The sequence below is a fragment of the Leuciscus leuciscus genome (genome assembly GCF_965113295.1).
Source record: "Leuciscus leuciscus genome assembly, chromosome: 2".
In the NCBI taxonomy this organism is placed as follows: Eukaryota; Metazoa; Chordata; class Actinopteri; order Cypriniformes; family Leuciscidae; genus Leuciscus; species Leuciscus leuciscus.
The window spans coordinates 13,127,231-13,149,392 of record NC_138726.1 but is presented as its reverse complement, the minus strand read 5'-3'; the positions used below and the strand labels follow the sequence as shown (position 1 = coordinate 13,149,392).

The following is a 22,162-nucleotide window of genomic DNA, read 5'->3' as shown; positions in this document are numbered from 1 at the left end:
AATAAAAATAAAAAAGCCACTGAAGTGTACTTAAAGGGACAGTTAACCCAAAAATTTATTTACTCGCCCTTGAGTCGTTCCAAACCTGTATGAGTTTCATTCTTCTGCTGAACACATTTTTTTATTTTTTTTTAACAATGTCGGTAACCAAACAGTTGATGGATCCCACTGATTTTTTTTCTCCATACTATGGAAGCCAATGGGGCCCATCAACTGTTTGGTTACCCATATTCTTAAAAATATCTAATTTTTTGCTTCTTTTTTAAAGTTTTACTTTAAAGTGCATTTTAAATCATGTTTTAATAATCTAGCTTGCTTTAAGACAGTACACTTATTTTGGTGTGCTCACACTAAAGCACATGTAAAGTACTTTATTATAATTTGAAATGTAGTGTGTTCTATTCTATGTTTAATTTAAAGTTAATATATGTTCAATAAAAATTGTTTTAAAGTATATTTTATTTGACCATAAATGCTTGTCAGTACATTCAGCAGAACACTTTAACCATATTTCAAGTAATTATGAATAATACATATAAAGATATCAAGCATTGCGTTAGTTCTGGCAGGTCATGTCAGTCAAGCTCGCATCAGATGATCCTCAGCTGATCCACGTCTGATCCACGTCTGACGCCTAGCACAGCATCCTATATTAAAGCCCATTCAGTATTATCAGCAGCTTTATCACGTTGCTCAGGAGCAACCCCTAGCTTCTCCTCTCATACACTCAGGACTTGGTCTTCTGATATTCCTCTTCGAATCAGACTCATTTTTCTTGAATTATGTTGTAAATTAAATTATTGAAAATGAATGATATCTGTAATACATTTATGTTGGTTCTGTTCTGTTTACCCTAAGGGGGTCATCGCAGCTCTCCTTTCTCTTATCCATGCTAGGCTGTATGGATGGAAAGAGAGTTCTTGCCCAGAACAGAACCATACCACCAATCCAAACTGTAGGCTAACTGTCAATCTCTAAAATTCAGCTAATTGCATTCGATGTAAAATTTAAACTAAAATACATTTTAATTTATTTGCAATTAACAAGCAATTACATTGTTCACACTTAAGCATTTTCTTTTATTATAATCTTTATCTATTTTATTTCCATAATATGTACAATTATTAGAAGTATGCTAAAATATACTTCTTTTTCACAAGGGGTTGACTTTCATTGTATGACAAAAACAATTTCAGAACAATTTCTTTTATAAATCGGTAACTTGCGATGTGGAAAAGACACACAGACACAGATATAACAGCAAGGACAGAGTTGTAAATCACTAGAGTGCAGATCTGTGAAACCAAGCTGGAAAGACAAGGGTTTATTAAGCAATTAATTTCAAACAAACAACAAATGTTTTAAGGAAATGACTTCACACATCGCGATTTGAGGTGCATGCTATTTTTCTCACAGAGAGATGCTTTTTTGGGACACGTTTTGTCTGGGTAATTGATATGAAATGGTTTGTACTTCATCAGGAATGTGCGCTCGAGTCGGGGAGGGAAATAAAAAGTTAATTAAGCAGCTCCTGAATGTAATGAAAAACATGTGTGCACAGATGGCTGGGAGGACAAATTATCACCAGAAATTATCAAAACAAATGAGTTTTCCATGCTCTTTCAGAGCTATTTATATTTTTAGATGCTCGGTGAAAGAAGTAAAGCTAAATACTTGGAACACACAAATGAGGAGTAATTTACACTTCCACTGTTTTTCTGTTAATCTTTCTCTTGTAGACTCCATATATTAACTCCGATCTCAAGAGCAGCCATGAAGGTTTCTCAGCGCAGATCAATGGACAGCCTTCATCTGAAGAGTACAAACACATCATCCGTTCCATGGCTCAGGTAACACATATATTGTTTTTTATTTCTATAGAGCATTTCAAACTCTCATATCGCATTGATATAAGAGATATAAGATATGCGAGCCAAATATATCCATTTTTTCTTTTGAAGTTGTGTCCTCAGTAAATAATGCAATAAGAGAACACACAATTAGTCATTTACTTTCTGAGAGCATACAAACAGTGAGATTATATGGGTGCGATGTTGTGTGTGCAGGGTCGGTACGTGACTAACATCGACCTACAGAAGCCGGTATCAGGCGGTTTGGGCTTCAGTGTTGTTGGACTGTGTAGTGAGAACCGCGGAGAACTCGGCATCTTCATTCAGGAGATTCAGGCTGGAAGTGTGGCATACAGGTCAGAATATGTACACACACTCACACATGTTGTCAGATGATCAGTGATTTGTGCACGCAACAATTCTTGTTCGTTCACATTTTAAAAATAAAGATTACTCCTATTTTGAAGATCTGCAATTTTAATTTCTTCCCTCCTAATCACAAATGTGTCACCAGTTCATATCATGTCAGCATTTTCCAGCTAAAAGTCACTGCAAAAGCTAGTTTGCTGACATGTTAGTGCTTTTTAGCAATTTGGTGTGTCTTTGTGAGAAGAAATTTCTGCCTGCTCAATATGTGTCAGATAGAAAACACATTATACAACATGTGATTTAATCAGTGAATGGCCGAACACTGTGTAACACCGTACCACTGTATAACACAGACTTCCGTGGCCAGCTAAATCATTCTCCTTTAAAGCACAGCAAAATACTATTTTTGTCTTGACAACTCTCTGAGAGATTGGAATGGCAATGTTAATGCATTTGCATTGAATCTATTTTTTTTTATAAAAAAATAAATAATAATAAATAAATTACATGCACTGCGTTAGATTAAACTGAGAAGGGTCATAGCACTTGTCTATTGTCGTCCTACTGTTAGTTTAACTGCTTCTATTGTTCTCATTTGTAAGTCGCTTTGGATAAAAGCGTCTGATAAATGAATAAATGTAAATGTAAATTTGGTCTTGTCAGAAAAGATTGTTGCTGCTGTAGAGCAAGTACAGAGACTTACTACTGCCAATACATTACAGACATGCTGCTGTGAGCAAGTAAGACTTGCTGCTGCACATATAACATACATGAAATGACCCCTGTAGCAGATCTATACAGGTGGAGCTGGGGAATCTGGAGGGTTTCTGAAAGTGCACTGCAGACTGCTACCAGCAAACAATGCCAAGTATTTGAATGTTGAGCAGCAAGCTCATTGGCGTTTGATGCCACAGCAACCAATCAGCTGCGCTATGTAGATAACAGTGTGATCGCTAACAAATTGAATGAAGGACCTATCAGCCTGCGACATCTTGAGTTTCATGACAGAGCTTTATATTAAAACAATAAAAATGTACTTTAAAGTAAAAAAAATAATTGGATATTATTACAAAATTACTTTTTCATTATTATTTTATTATCTGCAAAAAATATATACTTTTAAAGTGTCATGAAACCCCCCTGTTTTAGCACTGGTCATTCACACCTGAGATTTGAAAAAGACAAAAAAATGGGCGTGTAAAGCTGTGGAAAAGTGAGAGTTTAAAGGGTGGGAAGAGGGGACACAACAACCAATAAAACACAGACCTGCAACACAGAAATAAATATTAAAATATGAGCGGAGAAAAATACAAACAACAGCAGAATTGGGGGGGCAACTTGATTTTAAAAAATATATATATATATGACCCCATGACAACAAACTCATAATAATATTATCATTAGAGACGACTAACAACTATCATGAACAAATCAAATGCATTCTGATAAATTATTATTAGAAATATCAACAAATCAGCATTATAACTTTGCAGAGCTATTGGTCTATATGAAAAATTAGGAAGATGGCCTATAATAATATTTTACATTTATGAGCACAACAGTCTCTGAACAATTGAAGCACATCAGTTTAACACAGATGGAATAAAGGCATAGTTACTTTTTTGCCCATTCTTCTTTGAATTTTCGGTCTGCATCATTCTCTATCAGAATACATCTGTATCAGAGTCTTTATTTGCACATCTGTATTTCATCAGAAGAAGACATGATGAAATATGTGCGCATACACTGCTGGTTCATGTTTGGAACACTAAAGTATTTGAAATATGTCCATGAAATACCCTTGCTCCGTACAAGTACACATTCAGTACAATTAAGCATGCTTCTTTTTCATAAGGGATTAGTTGACTTACAGGAATGTTGGATTTAAAGGTATAGTACCCCCCAAAATCCTGTCATCACATACTTACCCCTTATGTTGTTCTAAACTCATTTTCTTTGTGAGGAGCACAAAAGATTTTTAAAGAATACAGTTATACAGTAACAGTCAATGTGTTACAAAAGTTTCAAGCTCCAAAAAGGAGATAAGTAGTGTAAAATGAATCCATACAGCTTCTGTGTTTTTTTTCCAAGACTAGATGTCACATGACGTGCAAAAACCAGTGAGGTTTGATGTTACAAAGTGATCGAATTTCTTTACTTTTACACTAGTGTTAGGGTTATGTCCTTATTTAAGCTTGAAACTTTCACATTCTTTGCTCTGTAGTGATGGTGAGCTTTGACTGTTAAGCATATGTTCTCTACTTTACCCTAGCGATGGAAAACTGAAGGAGGGAGATCAGATATTGGCAATTAATTGTCAGCCATTGGATCAGAGCGTCAGTCATCAGCAGGCCATCGTGCTTCTTCAGCGAGCATCAGACTGTGTGAACCTCACTGTTGCCCGTGGGCCCGTACCACAGCTTTCCAGCCCAGTTGTGTCCAGGACCCCCAGTGCTGCTAGCACACTTTCAGCACACTCCAGTGCGGTGAGACTAACACACACACACATACATAAATAAACCTCACTCCTGGTTTCTTTGGAGTGTTAGTTTCAGAACCTGATGCATTTTTCCCTTTAGCTTGGTTCATTTAGGAATATATGAACACATATGAAGCTCGAATCCGTGTCTAAAAAAATCGGTCCAAGATTGCCTGAACAAGGTGGTTTCGGCCAGATTGAAAATTAACTCTGGAGTGGTTTGCTTGTGGTGAGAAAGCAATCCGAAATATACTACATTTTTTGGAAGGTTACACCACTTGAATGACAAAAAAATTGTTGAAAGTGATATTAAAGTTCTATTTCATGTCTTCCAAGTTCCAACTGCCAAGCGACGGCTAAGCATGTGAATATTCCTGCTGCGCATAGTGGGGAGGGAGACATACATAATAGAGATGTGACAGACCCTTTTTTAAAAGGAGACAACCCCCTACTGCTTTCCTTTTGGGATTGCAGATTATGTAGTGTGTTTGAGCTTCAAGTTATCAACATCTGTGAACTGGACAAAGCACTCAAAGTTGTTAATAGTTAAAAAACAGAAATAGTTGGTATTTAAACATTTTCTAAATCTTGAGATTTGTGGTGGCTCACCCAGCACAGTGTTTTTGCCTTCTTAAGATTAATCCCTTGTATTCCTGAAAGAAGCACGTCTTTCCAAAAAACATTTCAGTAGACAAAAACTTAAATGTCTTAATTAACTTTAATGTCTCTTTAATGTCACCTGTTTCTCGGGCGGTAGCACAAATATGTTTTACTATCGATTCCGCTCATTCTGAACATTTTTATAAGAAATTGAAAATACACTTTGCTAATTGACTTTTGCGGCAGGGTCTATGGTGTAAATTTTGCTATTCAGAATACATTAAATAGCACCATCCACCAGTGTGGAGCACGGGGATCACTACTTGCAAAACAACGGCTGTCACATTGAGTGACAGAGGTGATCTCTGGTGCCAATGTGATACTTGATAGTCCACAATCATGTCCACTGGTGTGTCATTCCATCAGGAGTGTAACTGTGTCACAAGCCACTCCTAAAGGAGTCTCTGTCACAGACGTCTTTGCAGCAGCAATGTGGTCATCTGCCTTGATGTGGGTGAGTTGCCTCCAGGACACTATCGATATTGGTGATCCACTGATTTAGTCAATCAGGAATCAGGAATTAGAACTTGAGTTACAAATACAACAGTAACGATGTCAAATGACTAGCAGTTAATGTTCACTTGAACAACTAGCATTATTCATGAGAAGTTTTCAAAAGAGGGGGAAAGAGGGTTCTCTTATAGGGCTGCATCACATATTTTTTGTTGGTATTGTATTTTAATCCCCGTTACGTGAGGCAGTTTTTGTGGCACTCTTGTGGTCATCATGTGTCAATGATAGAATCACTGTTACGTTCTTATCTCACATTTTTTGGAAACAAATGAAACTGGTATGAATACAAAAATTATGAACTTGCCACATGCGTGATTTGTTTATCATCAAGATGGGCAACATTATTTGTCTTTGACCATCTTGCGTGTTCATTTATCTCTTTTTGTGTTTTTAGACCCATTGGACTCATGTGGAGACAATTGAGCTGGTGAACGATGGAACTGGTTTGGGCTTTGGGATTGTTGGCGGTAAAACTACAGGTGTTATCGTCAAAACCATCCTACCTGGAGGCATCGCTGAACAGGTAAACACTCAGTGGAAATCAGATCATCCATGTTTTGTTTTGTTTTTCTCCGTTCCTGGGTGACTTTTTCAGTTCATGTTGACTTTTTTATGCATTAAAAAAGTCAACCCGGGGTGTTTTTGTCTGTCTGCTCCTCTTAATATTTCTCTTTCTCTGACCTTTTATCCTCTTCTCAACCTTAAACTTTTTGCTTTCTTTTCAAACAAGTAAGGAACATTGAGGAAAGACATGTAAAGAACAAAACTTAAGTCAACATTATGACATAAATTAAATAATTTTCTAATAACCCTGTGAGGATTCTTGTTAATTTAACCCAAGAACGAAAACAGTGAAGGTTGTCATAAAATCTGTTTATGAAAAATAAACAAGTTCACCGTCTTTCTCATTGCTTCTAGGATGGTCGCTTACGAAGTGGGGATCACGTTTTGCGAATCGGTGATACGGATTTGTTTGGTCTAAGCAGTGAGCAGGTTGCTCAAGTTTTGAAACAATGTGGCAACCGAGTTCGACTCCTCATCAGTCGTGGGACAGCAGACGATGCTCCACCCGCTCCTGTCTCCTTGCCAACTGTCACTGAGCAACAGGTACAGTGCCGTTCATATACAGATCAGTCTGATCAACATGTAAAACACTGAGCTGTTTGTTTAAGTGTGGTAACTGACTCACCTAGAGGTATATGTTATTGCTCAGTGGTTGCTCTTTCATGACTCACGAGACTTACTCAGAAGTGCTCACTTATGTCATTAGAAGAAATTTAAACAAATAGAACAACTGACATTCTGTACAGTGAGAACATAAGAGAATATCAGTGTGGATTGTACAACTCAGATACTTTGGTCTTGGATGAATTTAAGAAATATTGCATGTGTTTCTTATTTTTTCCTTTATCTAATAATACAAAATAGTTCAAACAAAAATGTTTTCTTGAGAATATTGTTATAATTGGTAATAAAATGTATCAAATTTAAATTAAGAGGTTTCTTTTTCATTCTGTTCTCACTGCAATGTTTTCTGCTTTTAGGGTTTTGAGGAAGAGGAACAGGGCGCTTTTGATGTTAGCTTAACGAAGAATGCTCAGGGTTTGGGCATCACCATTGCTGGATATGTTGGGGACAAAACCTCAGGTGAACTTTAAATCATACACCAAATTATATTACCAAACAGAACTGAAGTGCATACTGAACAAACTGATGAATATTGTATTTAGTAGCCACTGTAATGGTCTAATGCTCTTGCCCAGATCCTAAGTCTTAAACTTCATCTTGTAAGTGTTTGATCTATGGACGTGAATGATACCTTGAATGTGGCTTGTTAAATATTAATTTAGTGTTATGATTTGCTGTATATAGATGTGACAGTCCCTTGTGTAAAATAAGTACTCTTTAGCTCACTGGTTCCCAAACTTTTTTCTGCCAGGCCCCCCCTTTTGTAGAGAAAAATATTTTCATGCACGCACTTAATGACTCTCAAACATGACCTTGCTTGCAAAATCCTATAGGATTTACTTTAAACATTTTAATTAATGCAGTACTACAAGTACAGTACTACTTCTCAACATCAACAGGCTTCTCTTTGTGTTTGTGATGTGAATTCTCTAAGTGGCGTTAGTTCGGCTTCATACTGTCAGAAGCTAATATTTTGAGGCATGCAACACACCGTGACCTCTCTTCATTATCCACCATTGTACTGGTGAATCCGTGGGTGATATATGCCTCATCATATTTTCTTGTCTTGAGGCTATCTATGCTGGATGCAACAAAACGAATGTTGCAAATCCATTTGTCCTTTGTGTCAGCACTGGAGTGCATCAGAAACAGAAAGGGGCATCAGTTTACTCTTGGGGATTTGTCATGTCATGCCGCATCAAGTGTAGGCAGCATCACTGATTGCAATGGGTTATATTAGCTTTTGTCGCGTCGCGCTGCTTGCGTCTGGTGTAGACACATTGTTTTGGTAGTTGTAACATTTGAGGTAGATTCATCTTCTGCTTTACTTTTACCGCACTGGCAGTCCTTTCACATACTTGTCCATGCTTAGTGCAGAATCATGCATCATTTATTTATATTTTTATAAGGCACCCCTCAGTATGGGAACCACTGTTTTAGCTTACAGTTTATTTAGCAAATGAATACTTAATACAGAATTAATAAACTTTAAAAGAACATACTTAAGTGTAAACTAGAGTTGTCAAAAGTATCGACTTCTGTACCAGGTCTGTACTGAAATTTAAAAAATGTAACGATACCAGCATTTCCCTCTTGCATTTTGAGCGCTGTTGCACGGATTCTTAAACACTTCTGATTGGCCATTGTGTTTACGTGCTCAACATATACAATATGTCTCTGATTGGCCATTGTGTTGATGCGCTCAACTTATATGTGTCAGGTCACGAAAACACTGGATCCAATTGCGAATGAGAATAAGGTTTATTTAGAAATAACAAGAGAACAAGACAAGGCAGGTTGGTATAGTCTCTGGTCGGCAGTTAGGTCCTTGGCAGCGCAGAGACTGCAGTGGGCTGATAATCCTAGAAGACAGGAATCGCTGAAGGAAACAACGGCGAGAAGCAAAACGTGGGCAGTAGTCCAAAGCACTGGCACTGAAGGCAGGATAGTCCGAAAGAACAGGAACTGGAGGAAAACTGCACAGAGCGAGACACAGAGAACCAGTAACAAACGTTCTGACAATGAACATGACAAACACAAGACTACATATAGGATCCATAAACGAGACGCAACTGCCGCTGATCTGATTGCTTGTCAGCACAGCTGACGCTGATAGACAATCAGACCAGAACAGTACACACAGAATGAACAGACAAACCTGCGAACCGTGACATTACCCCACCCCCTAGGAGCGTCGCTCCCAGAGGGTCCTACCTGGCGATTGTAATCATCGATAAGGGAGTGATCCAATATGTCCTGGGCAGGAACCCAACTCCTCTCCTCTGGACCGTAGCCCTTCCAGTCCACCAAATACTGGAATCCGCGTCCCCTCCGCCTTGAGTCCAGAATACGACTAACCAAATAAACTGGCTCCCCATCTACGATTTGCGGCAGTGGGGGAACCGGGGTAGGCGGATTAATAGCAGAACGAATAAGAGGCTTAATCTTTGAAACATGGAAGACGGGATGAATTCTCCGGTACGCCGGAGGAAGTTTGAGGCGGACCGTCACCGGACTAAGGATCTTGGTGACGGTAAATGGGCCAATGAATTTGGGAGCAAGTTTTCTACAAACGGAGCAGAGAGGAATATCGGTAGATGAAAGCCACACTTTTTGACCAACGACGTAGACGGGAGGCTTCGACCGGTGGTGATCGGCCTGGGCCTTGGTGCGCAAACCCACCTGGAGGAGAGTCTCTCTGGCTGTTCTTCAGATGTGTCTGCACCTCTGGACGAATTCGTGAGCAGAGGGAACCGCAACTTCGGATTCCAGACTGGAAAAAATTGGTGGCTGGTACCCTAAACTACACTCAAACGGAGACAGGCCCGTGGACAACACTGGTAATGAGTTATGAGCGTACTCAACCCATGAATTATGCTGACTCCAAGAGGACGGATTCTGTGACGCCAAACATCGCAATCCTCGTTCCAATTCTTGGTGTGCCCTCTCCGTCTGACCATTACTCTGGGGGTGGAACCCCGAGGAAGGACTGACACTCGTCCCTAGCAACCGACAAAACTCTTTCCAAAATTTTGATATAAACGGGGTATCTCTGTCAGAGACAACGTCCATCGGGAGGCCATGAATATACGAAAAACGTGGTCTATGACAGCAACCGCTGTCTCTCTGGCAGAAGGTAATTTGGGCAGAGGGATGAAATGAGTAGCCTTCGAGAACCTGTCCACCACGGTTAAAACCACCGTGTTACCCTGTGAGGCAGGGACACCTGTAACGAAATCTAGCGCAATGTGTGACCAGGGTCTCGAAGGAACTGACAATGGTTGAAGGAGCCCAGCCGGAGGTCAAGTAGAAGTCTTACAACTGGCGCAGACCGAGGAGGCCAATACAAAACGACGAGTGTCGCGAGCCATAGTTTGCCACCAGAACCGTTGCTTAAAGGACAATTCCGGTGAAAAATAAACCTAGGGGTAATTAACACATGGTTACCGAGTCGATCGTTCCCTGGGATGCGTTTTCATGAAAATCGAATGTAAAGAGTTTTATCTCTAAAAACAGATTAGCTTATAACGCTAGTATATGGGGCACAGAGTAAGTAAAAGTAAATCGCTAGTTAATACCACTAACAAGGCTCAAAATAGCCTCACACTAACACGGTAGCATAATGAGGGCCCCTACATGCAAACCGAAGCATTGAGAACTTTGTAAGTGTACAGACAGTTTAATAAGAAGAAACTTTATAAAGACAGTACATTACGCGTTTACAGGCAGGCGCCATCTTGGAAAACGTCTCGACTAGTCGAGTCACGAACGCCGTGCTGCGTTAGATTTCACAAACGTAATTCCTATCGACCAGCTCACTTAGCACGGCTTTCGTGAGTCGATTAGTCGAGACTGTTTTCCAAGATGACGCCTGCCTGTAAACGCGTAATGTACTGTAAACCATGTGTTAATTACCCCTAGGTTCATTTTTCACCGGAATTGTCCTTTAATGAGAAAAATAGTACGATTTACTCCTGGATGACAAGCCACCTTGGAACAATGACCCCACCGAATAACGTTGGACCGCAACCTCTCTGGCACAAATAACCTACCCGGTGGGCCCCGGGCGGAGGCACTACCCCATGTAAGGCTGTGCGGACCTTCGATTCGATCTCCCAAGTTAGCATTGAAACCACACATCTCTGTGGAACGATGGACTCGGGAGAATCCGGGCGTTCTGATTGGTCAAAAATACGGGACAATGCGTCAGGTTTGATGTTTTTGGAACCTGGACGGAAGGAAATGGAAAAATCGAATCGACCAAAAAAAAGTGCCCACCGAGCCTGCCTAGAGTTAAGTTGTTTAGCGGCTCTGATGTATTCAAGATTCTCGTGGTCGGTCCAAACAATGAAAGGTACCCCCAAGCCCTCCAACCAATGACGCCACTCCTCCAAGGCTAACTTGACTGCCAACAATTCTCTATTACCAATGTTGTAATTGCGTTCGGCGGGTGACAAACGATGAGAAAAATAAGCGCACGGGTGTACCTTGCCGTCCGCGGAGGAGCGCTGGGAGATAACCGCACCTACCCCCACCTCTGACGCGTCTGGAGAGACGAAGAAAAAATCATATGTCATCCAGGTAAACATATATGAATTGATCGACCATGTCTCTCAGCACGTCGTTGACAAGTGCCTGGAAAACCGCGGGGGAGTTGGACAGGCCGAAAGGCATGACCAAGTATTCAAAATGCCCCCTGGGGGTGTTAAAGGCGGTTTTCCACTCATCCCCCTCCCTGATGCAGACCAAATGATAGGCGTAACGATAGAAGGTCCAACTTTGTGAGCAAGGAAGCGCCCTGCAGTCTCTCGAAAGCCGAAGACATCAGCGGCAAAGGATAAGTGTTATTTACCGTGATGTTGTTCAGTCCTCGATAATCAATACAAGGACGCTGGGAACCGTCTTTCTTACCCACAAAGAAGAATCCCGCCCCTGCAGGAGAGGAGGAAGGAGAGATGAGTTTGGCTGCTAGAGAATCAGAAATATATTTCATCATGGCCTCCCTCTCCGGAGCGGAAAGTGAGTATAATCTGCCCAAAACAGCAAAAACGCCCTTCTTGCAAAGGAACGATTCGAGCGCCGTCTTCTGTTCCTCTTTTAGATAAAAAGCCAAGTCTAACTTATGGTGCTTTTCCACTACACAGTACCAGCTCGCCTCGGCTCGGCTCGGCTCGGCTCGACTCGACTCGGCTCTGTTTGGTTTTCCACTGTGTAAAAGTTGTACCTGTACCTGCTTCCAGGTACTTTTTTTCGTACCACCTCCGGCGCGGTTCTGAGCGAGCTGAGGCGATACTAAAATGTGACGTGAAAACACAGCAGACTGCTGATTGGTCAGAGAGAATCGTCACTATTCACTGCGTCATCATTGCACGCGCCAGACGGAGTATCCTGAATAAAAAACAGCAAAAACAAAAACATCCAAAAACAGCATACACTCGATTTCCTCCATTGTCCTGTGTGTGTGGGTAGCGGGTGTGTCTCGCGCGTCTCGCGTAAAAGATTAAGTCACGGCAGTTTCCTGCGGCGTCGCTATGACGACCAGGTACTATTGTGGAGGTACTATCTGCAATGGAAAACGGAGCGAAAAGAGAGCCGAGCCGAGCCGAGCTGAGTCGAGTCGAGTCGAGTTGAGCTGGTACTGGTAATGGAAAAGCGCCATTATTGTAGTGGCCAAAGCCGTTTAAAAAAACTGGTGTTCATCCATAGCCCTCTTGCAATGTTTACTAATGACGTCACAGCGATGTCGTCATCTGTTTAGCTAGCCTCTGGCCCGCCTATATCAGATAACCCGATATGATTGGTTTAACGTTTCAAAGCCGCGATGTACAGAAAATCACACAAAGATATAGAAGAAAATGTATAAAAACATTTTTGATCAATACAACTAAGAAATAACATAAATAACTCCAGAAAGGCCACACTGCAGATTTGCATTTCACATGCAAATCAAATTAAATCGGCTAAATTACCTGTGCGAGCAGGCCAGCCTACAGCACAACATCGATGCACCGAAAAAATAAACAATTAATTTACTAAATTAAATTAGAACAGAATATACCTTTCTAATAAATAAAAATACAAAACGAAATAAATCAGAATCAAGTCACAGGATGAGGAGCAAATGTGTGCAAAATGCCTAAAGTGCAGGGGAACATGTATTCAAAACACAAGCCACAAATAGTTAGATTAGATAACCATGACAGATTAATAAATAAAATAAAAATAAATAAATAATTAATTAAAATAACGATAATAGCCAGAATTTTCAACTTTGTCTTTTTAACTGCAGAAACAACAATAATGCTAAACTGGAGAGGCAGTCTTTTTAGCTAAAAAATGTTCACAGCATCCAAAAATAAAATTAGAACCGGCTGAAAAGTTTTGAAATCACTTGTACCTGATCGAGAGAACAAATCCTGAAAGTCTTTCACTCTGTCTGTGTCCGTTGGAGTCTTTTCAAATTGTGCGCGCGGATAAAATACATTCTAACGTGAAACCCAGTCTATGCGTGAAACATGTTAACGTTGGCCGGCAGAAGTGCGATCATGGTTTTCCTGATGCTAAATCCAGCCTTGGAGAATATCCTTTCTGATGGTGTACATCCACACTTTAGATTTTCTTATCCCAGACATTGTTAAAGATTTAAATCCTTGCCGCGAAGACGCTCCTCTGTCGGTCACGGATTGAAAGTGAAAATTAAATCTGTCACGGGTTGTTTGGATTTATTCACGCACATTAAAAAATATTTATTAAAAGCTTCTTTCTTTGCACATTTTTATATAGGCCTACAGCATTATCATAATAGGCTGAATATTAACGTATTGACATAAAAGCTAGTTCTATGTGAAATCAGACATTGAGCGCCCTCATAATGCCAAAGTGGCATGATCCTCGTTTCATAACACCTCTGCAAAGATTCGACCGTGAGATCGGTAGTCAAATCAGGCTCCTCCTATCGAAGCATCAAATCTTCGACTATTCGGGGTCACCCCTATATTATACTATAAGTTATAGCTGCACAATTAATCAATAAAAGATTGCAATCTCGATTCAAACACTGACACAATCGTATTCCTAAATATCAGCGATTTATTAAAACTTTCTTTGACAAGTACGATCACAGCAAACATTCAGATCTGCTTTGGCGCTGCCGCTGACCGAGAAAGAGCAGTTATCATGTATAGGTATGAAACAACTTCACAAGCAGTCTTTTCATCCCACACAGTGTCGTTATTTCTGTATTATAAACATTCAAATTATCACAGAAAATTATACAAGTTTATAGTTCAGATCTAAATACTACGGCAGCAGTGAATAAAAAAAACAGTAAAGCACCTTTCGAAAGTAACTTGACTCAAATAAAGATTGTTTCGATTGCATTGTTACACCTGTAGGTGGTGACAAGTGAAGGTTTTTTCATTGAATCATTTATTCAAGAGATTCGTTCAAAAACACTGCATGCGTCTCATTTCAAAGGCACTCAGCATACCCAGTTAAAGAAGTCACCTCTCGCCACTGCTACCAGTGCACATTCAAAACAATAATGCACTCTTCTTTTTCACAATGGGTTTCATTCAGGTTTAACTTTCAGTGTAAGTTACATGTGATATTTTGTGTTTCCCACTCTATTAAAAAGAGATTTTATTATGTTAAAGCCTGCATGTGCAGAAAATATCACTCCTGACTCCTGATTTCAAGTATTCTAACGTTTCTGTCCCTGACAGTGACAGGCTTGATATTTACTGTTTCTCTTTCTTACTCTGGGCAAATTTCAGCTCCAATGCGTATTCTCATTCTAGCGTGCTTCATTTTAGGCAGCGTTTAACCTTTGCTGACTGTAATTTCCTGTTGCAGAGCCCTCTGGGATATTCGTGAAGAGCATTTCGAGGGACAGCGCGGTGGAGCAAGATGGGCGAATTCATGTTGGAGATCAGATCATAGCTGTGAGTTATTTATTTCCAACAGAATGTGTCATATAAAACTCTTGTATACATGTTTTATGTTGGAGCGCTTATCAATGTCAAAAGGTTTTAATGCTTACAGGTGTAAGTGGTTCTGTGTGTTACTGTGTGTGTGTGAATGTGTGCTTGGGTGTATATGTATTGGGGTGTTCGAAATAGCGGTTTGAGATATTTTATTCTAGTCATTAATCATTTGCATAAAGTTAAACTTTTCTCATTTATTGAAAATGAATTTATTCCCATCAGTTTGTTAATGAAAATCCCTCCCATATATATTGATCTGTGTGACTCAAGGGTCGTAAATTATCTCAACATGAGATTGAAATGTATTAAAGTCTAATCTTGTGTGCTTGTGTGTGTGTGTGTGTGTGTGCAGGTAGATGGTGTGAATATCCAGGATTACACCAACCAGCAGGCTGTGGAGATTCTGAGACACACTGGTCAGACAGTAAACCTGAAACTCGTCCGACGCGGCTTTAAACCAGAGGACGCATGCCCATCAATCATACCTGTCACTGTGGAGACTACTCCTAGCGCATCAAGAAACTCAACAATGGAGCGAACAAATACCAAGCACGGTACCACATGGCCAAAAACTGAGTGTTTGAATTAAGCTGCTTACATCGGTCTTTCACATCTGTTTAAACACTCCACAAATGCAGTTTTCTTTCCTTGGAGCCGGACATTGGCCTTTTTTAAGTAGCTAATATTAAGGTTACACAATTAAAATGAAATAAAATCTACACCACGATATGGCTTAGTGCAGAAGGCTGCAATTTAATTTAATTAATTTATAGTCTGTATGAGCTGTGTGCTTTAAAGGGGACCTATTATGCTAAATACATTTTTATAAGGTGTTTGAACACCGATGTGTGTCTACAGTGTGTGTAAACAAGCAGTTTTTTTTAATAATCCCCATAAATAATTAACAATCTCTCCAAACTCGTGGTTTCAGATTTCCCCCTACTACATAAGAGTAGGGAAGCCCTGCCCATGATCGGTGACAATCTGCCCTATTAGTATAGATCCCGCCCTGAGTGAGCCGCAGTGCTCCGCCATTTCTGTTTACTCGCTGTAGCAGCCGGGGATATACAATGTCTGTGCCAAAAAAACATTACGTACTGTTGTTGGATGTACCAACGAACATAAGAGTCTCCATAGACTCCCAGGATCTGAGTCACTGAGAACACCGTGGTTGAAGTTGTTACTCGAGGATGGATCTATTTGTGATCCAGCTTACAGTCTCTGAACCGATAGGCTACTGGTCATGGCAGTAATGAAAGGGAGAGCGCGCACTTTATTACAGTTCATAGGAGTTGTATTAAGGATATAAAGTTTACCAGTTTATTAAGCACCCCCGAAAAAACATAAGGGGCCCTATTTTAACGATCTGAAACGCAAGTGTCAAGCGCAAAGCGCAAGTAACTTTGTGGGCGGGTCTCGGCTCTGTTGCTATTTTCCCGGCGGGATAAATGACTCTTGCGCCAGGCGCAAATCTAAAATGGGTTGGTCTGAAGTAGCTTCATTATTCATAGGTGTGGTTTGGGCGTAACGTGAAATAAACCAATCAGAGCGTCAGCTCACATTCCCTTTAAGAGCAGATGCGCTTTTTCCATAGCGGATTGCTATTGTAACGGCGGATTTGCCAGACGCGCGCCAGGAGCGCTTCACAGCCAAGGAGAGCAACGCTCTCGTCACGGCCGTAAAAGAGAGAAGTTACATTGAAATGGAGAAACCCACCCAAATTAACTTCGGTTAAACAGGCGTATGATAATTTGGGTAAATGTGTAAGCTAGATGTATGCTTTTATAATAAATTGTCTATCTATCTATCTATCTATCTATCTATCTATCTATCTATCTATCTATCTATCTATCTATCTATCTATCTATCTATCTATCTATCTATCTATCTATCTATCTATCTATCTATCTATAATGTATGATTTGCAAAAATGAAAACTGCCGCTTCTGTGTAGATGAGAGAATCAAAGTGTATGCGCGTTGTGCACATGCTACATTGATTATGGCCAAGCATGCGCCCTTAAAATAGCATATGAATAACATGCGCAACGCGCCACTGATTTTAAACAATTTTTTCCTGGTTAGTGGCGCAATTGTTTTCTAAACCTGCAAAATAGCAAGAAGGAACGTTTGCGCCGGAACACGCCTCCTCTTTGCGCTGAACCGCCCCCGGGAGCGCAAGTGTATTTCCTAACTTACCGACGTGCTTCTGTGGAGGGAAAAGTCCGCTTTCCGCGGGTGCAAAATAGGAATGATACATGCGTCGGTGTACAAAGTCACTTGCGCTGGGTGCAAGATAGGGCCCATAGTCTGTAAATATTTGTTTACTGTTAGTTGTAACAAGTGTTTCTGTGTAATTCACTGTGTATGTTGATGATAATGTAAGGGAGAGAGAGAGTTTATGGATAAGACTTTAATGTGCACTTCTTGTACTGTTTATTCAGCTCTTGTGGTGATTTTCTGGAGTGACAACGATCGCTTCATGTTTTGTGTGACGTGTGGTGAAGTTTTTGCCATCATTCGGACCGGGTCCGCTACAGCAGACTTGTAGTGGATAAAAGGAAGATGACAACATAAGTTGACCGTAATTAAACTAAACTATACCTGTTCTATCTCCATGCAGCATATGTTCTCTGGCTCTGTAGGCATTATTGTCCGACTCCGGTTTGAACTGAACGCCGCTACTGAGAGTTTCTGACATTTTCAGTGCGTCCTGACAGCGGATCACAAGCTCTTGATAGATGATGGATGCTTTGGCTCAGAAGTCCTCTCATTCAAGTGTCGCATTCGAGGATCTGCTTGAGGGTGTTACTCAAGCTGTGGCCAATTTGAGTCTGGAGTGGCCCGATAAAAAGAAAGTCTCTCCATCTAAGAAAATCCATATTTAACATCTGGCCGAGAGCTACCTTCCCACCTCCATCTCCTGTTCTTCCCACCAAGGTGTCGAGGTCTTGGTGGAAACCGTACTCGGCTTGTGTACATGCTTAGGCCACCTCAACATACTCTATGGTGGCCGGTATGCACGAGCACGGGTACGGGCGATGCTGAGGTTAGAAGAGATGCTTACCGGCTATCTCTCCCCCTTTATTGCATTGATGTGGAGAAAACCAACCTCACCCACCAAGCCTTGTAGGGTAACATCTGCCCTTTTGGGTAAGGCTTACGAAGCAGCAGGTCAGGCCTATCAGGCAAATATTTGGACTTTGGTGAGGGATTAGCCCCTGAGGGAGTTAAAGGACTAAAGAGAGCCAAAGATTTTGCCCTCCATGCGACCAAACAGACAGTAGCAGGCTCTGTCTCTGACTCCTCCGCTCCCTCACAGACGGCATCTGCCCCTCCATTTCATCTGTCCCCCCGGCAACTCACTCCAGCCCACCGCCTCGAGCATCCATGGTGGCAGACTCTGCTCAGCCATGCTCGATGGCACCGTGGATTCCCCTCAGTGGTGAGGGCTCCATGACAGTGTGTTACTCCTTCCTCCAGGTTTCAGCAATAATGTAATGTGGTTAGTTGTTATGGAAAGGAGGCAGGAACTGGCAGACATTTCACATACTTTAATAAGAACCTGGTCCTCTCTCATCCTTCACTGTCTTCGCTCCTCCTTTTATGCTTCCATAGCTCCTCTGTGAGAGATACAAGGCCAGTGCGGTGCTCAGTTAACGCTCATTATCAATCACAGCACCGGCCTCGCGCCGTTCTCTCACGGCTCTCTGCCCCGTCCTGCTTGCCACAAAGTCGTTGAAAGCAGTTTACATTATGGGGAATGTAAACTTGGGGGCAGACATCCTGTTAAGGCAGGGGCTGAGGCCCGATGAATGGTGACTCCATTCACAAGTAGTTGAGTCCATGTGGCAGAAGTACGGCCAAGTGGAAGTGGACTTGTTCGCCTCAGAGGAGACGACCCGCTGTCCCCTCTGGTTTGCCCTCACTTCTCAAGCTCCTCTGCGGCTAGATGCCTTTCCTTTGATATCTCTGCTCCCTGGGGTTCTAGCAAGGGGATTGCCAGGACCGAGTCCACCTTCTCCTAGTTGCTCCGTTCTGGCAAGCCTGAGTATGGTTCTCGAACCTGATTTCTCTCCTAAATGACATTCCACAGGAGATTCCGGTTCGGAGAGATCTTCCTTCTCAAGTGCAAGGGACAATCTCCCACCCTAAAGCAGGAGATCTGGAAACTTTGGGTCTACCCTAGGTTCAAGCTAATATATTCTGGTCTCTCAACCAAGGTTGTTGAGACTGTTCTGAGTTCTAGAGCTCCTTCCACCAGGAAGCTGTATGCCTTAAAATGGATCATGGTGCGAGCAGTGCCACTTCAACCCAGTCGACTGCCGTGTTGGTTCAGTGCTGTATTTTTTTCAAGAATGTCTTCAATGAGTTTGACCCCAGCTACTCTAAAGGTCTATGTGGCAGCCATTTCAGCTAGCCACATACCTTTAGATGGAGCTTCTGTTGGAGGACATCCTCTGGTGTCTTGGTTCTTGCACAGTTCCACACGGTAGCTGCGGGTCGCGAGTTCCTTCCTGGGACCTAGCATTGATCCCGGGAGCATTAGCAGAAGCACCATTTCAGCCATTGGAGTCAGTCTCTGAGAAAATGCTGACCCTTAAGGTGGCTCTCTTTGACTTTGACTTCGCTTATGAGCAGTGTTGGGGAAGTTACTTTTAAAAAGTAGTGTTTGCTCGTTACTCGTTACTTTTTTTAAAAGTAATCCGTTACTTTACTTAGTTACCCCGTTTGGAAAGTAACTTTTTACGTTACTCGTTACTTTTACGTTACTTTTATGTTGCTTGACTTTGGGCAGAACCCAATATCTGTTCCTAAATATGTAGACATAAAGTTATACAATGGAGCATATAACATAGGCTAACAGGTAATTATTTTGTGCTCTTTATTATAAAAAATAGTATCAATTTCAAAAGAAAAAAAGTCCTTCTCATTGGCGCTGCTGTGTGCGGCAACTTTTATTCTCAGCCGGCTCTGCATCATGGGGTAGAGTGCGACACTCCGCGATGAGCCGTGTGCTCGCGCCACTTCTCTCCGCTCCGCTTCCCCTATCCACCGAACTTTAAATTTCGGCAACAGCCAATAAAGCTTCCCTGCTCTCTAACACCGGTGCGAATCGCGTCTTGATAACATAGGACAAAATGATATAGAAGACATAAGCTTAGTTTTCAGACATACGACTCACTCTATCAAGGGAGTAGGAGAAAAAAAAGAGATTTTGAGAGAATTTTTTTTTTGTTTGTTTAAAAGTACACATATTCAAGCTTTCTATATATTTCTCAGGTCTGTGAGACAAGTAGCTTATGAGTTTCGGTTAATTTACAGTATGGAGAGGAGCTCCATGCGCTGGTGCCGTCATGATTATTTTGCATGCCATATTTACTTATTTATTAAAATCAGGCAATTAATTGGTTGGTAAAACATTGATTAAAATTAAGATACAATTAATACAAAACGAAATTCGTTTTAAAGAAAGTCTTTCTACAAAAACAAACTTAATAAAGTGGTCTAAATCATGTCTGCCCACTCCATTTATCTCCCGATATAGTGCACAAAATTATGATCTTACTCACGCTTTTCACTTTTCATATTATCAACATAGATTAAATTATTTATTTATTTTATTTAAACATAAATATGAAACTAAATAGTTTTCTTTAATTTACTTCTTATTTAATTCAGCCAACTGGTTGATAAAACATTGATTAAAATTAAGATACAATTAATACAAAACGAAATTCACTTTAAATACAGGTTTTCTACAAAAACAAACTTAATAAAGTGGTCAAAATCATGTCTCCACACTCCATTTGTCTCCCGATATATTGCGCAATTTTTTTATTTAATTTAATTTAAACATAAATATGAAACTAAATCGTTTTCTTCAGTTCTCAACAGTTCTCTTCTCTCAAGCGCGCAGCTGAGGCAGTGTCGCTGTCAAATATATCCATGGGAAAAGTAACGTTGCGCCGAATTGAAAAAGGAACTACGTTTCGTTACCAAATTTTTTGTAGTAACGCGTTACACTACTTTTTACCCAAAAAAGTAGTTACGTTACTGTAACGCGTTACTTTGTAACGCGTTACACACAACACTGCTTATGAGAGTTGGAGACTTTCAACCCCTGTCAGTAGCCTCTTCCTGCTTAGACTTTGCTCCAGGTGATTTCAGAACTATACTGCACCCCAGACCAAACTATATTCCAAAAGTTCTGGTCAGCCAGTAGCCTTTCCTTCACCTCATGAGACGCAAGAGCCAGAAAGTCTGCATCTGTTATGTTCGGTCCGTGCTTTGAGCATCTACATCCAGACCACCTACATGCTCAGACCAGTGGCATAAGTTCTCTCAACTTCTGGTCTGATTTTGTGGCCGCAACAGAGATAATGCGATCACGAAGCAACGTATCGCATTGGATCACTTACGCATTCTCCCTTTCCTATGAGGGATTAGGGCTCCACTCCACTAGGAACGTCTCGTCTTCCAAAGCTCTTGCTAGGCGTGCATCCTTGTTAGATGTTTGTGCTGCGGCAGGAGGGTCCTCTCCCCACACATTAATCAGGTTTTATAGTCTAGATGCGGATTCAACCTCAGGGTCTCAGGCCCTTCAGGGTTGATCCGGTCTTAGCCTGCGCTCAATAACTGTCTGTGCATATACAAAGCCTTGTGTGCCAGGTTCTTTCCCTTTGTCTCTGTCAAGCAATGACACGGCGTTGAGTTCAACTCAAAAAGGAACGTTTCAGATTATGCATGTAACCCGGTTCCCTGAGAGGAGAATGAAACACTTCGTCACGCTGCCACGCCCCCGGTCACACCTGCGCTGCTTCTTCATGTTTGAGCTGTTTTAACTGAAATAAACTTGTTCTGACATATCTTAAAATATGTCAGTGCCATTGTTTTGTCTCAATATGCACACCAGTATTTTATTTTATTTTTTATTTTTTTCTAAGGCATGTTCATAAAAGCTACAGTTGTAATCAAAATGATTGAACCCCCAACGCAAAGCAGGTTTATTGGCAAACTTTACAGACTTTCAACTGTTTGCAATGAACAAATCCGCTTTGCATCCTCTGGCACTGGAAACCTGCAGTGTGTGGAAGGCAAGATGGATTCATTTAAGTA

General features: G+C 41.0%; 1 protein-coding gene across 8 annotated transcripts in view; it reads left to right on the top strand.

The window, feature by feature from the left end:
- The window catches only part of mpdz (multiple PDZ domain crumbs cell polarity complex component), a 104,209-nt gene that overhangs the window by 23,511 nt on the left and 58,536 nt on the right, over nucleotides 1-22,162 (top strand). For all 8 annotated transcript variants that reach the window (XM_082151228.1, XM_082151226.1, XM_082151223.1 and 5 more), the window contains 8 exons: nucleotides 1,740-1,850; nucleotides 2,067-2,206; nucleotides 4,492-4,705; nucleotides 6,266-6,394; nucleotides 6,790-6,978; nucleotides 7,416-7,518; nucleotides 14,914-15,002; nucleotides 15,397-15,598. In XM_082151228.1, coding sequence (XP_082007354.1) covers nucleotides 1,740-1,850; nucleotides 2,067-2,206; nucleotides 4,492-4,705; nucleotides 6,266-6,394; nucleotides 6,790-6,978; nucleotides 7,416-7,518; nucleotides 14,914-15,002; nucleotides 15,397-15,598 — 1,177 coding nt within the window. The remainder of the gene's footprint in view (nucleotides 1-1,739; nucleotides 1,851-2,066; nucleotides 2,207-4,491; nucleotides 4,706-6,265; nucleotides 6,395-6,789; nucleotides 6,979-7,415; nucleotides 7,519-14,913; nucleotides 15,003-15,396; nucleotides 15,599-22,162) is intronic.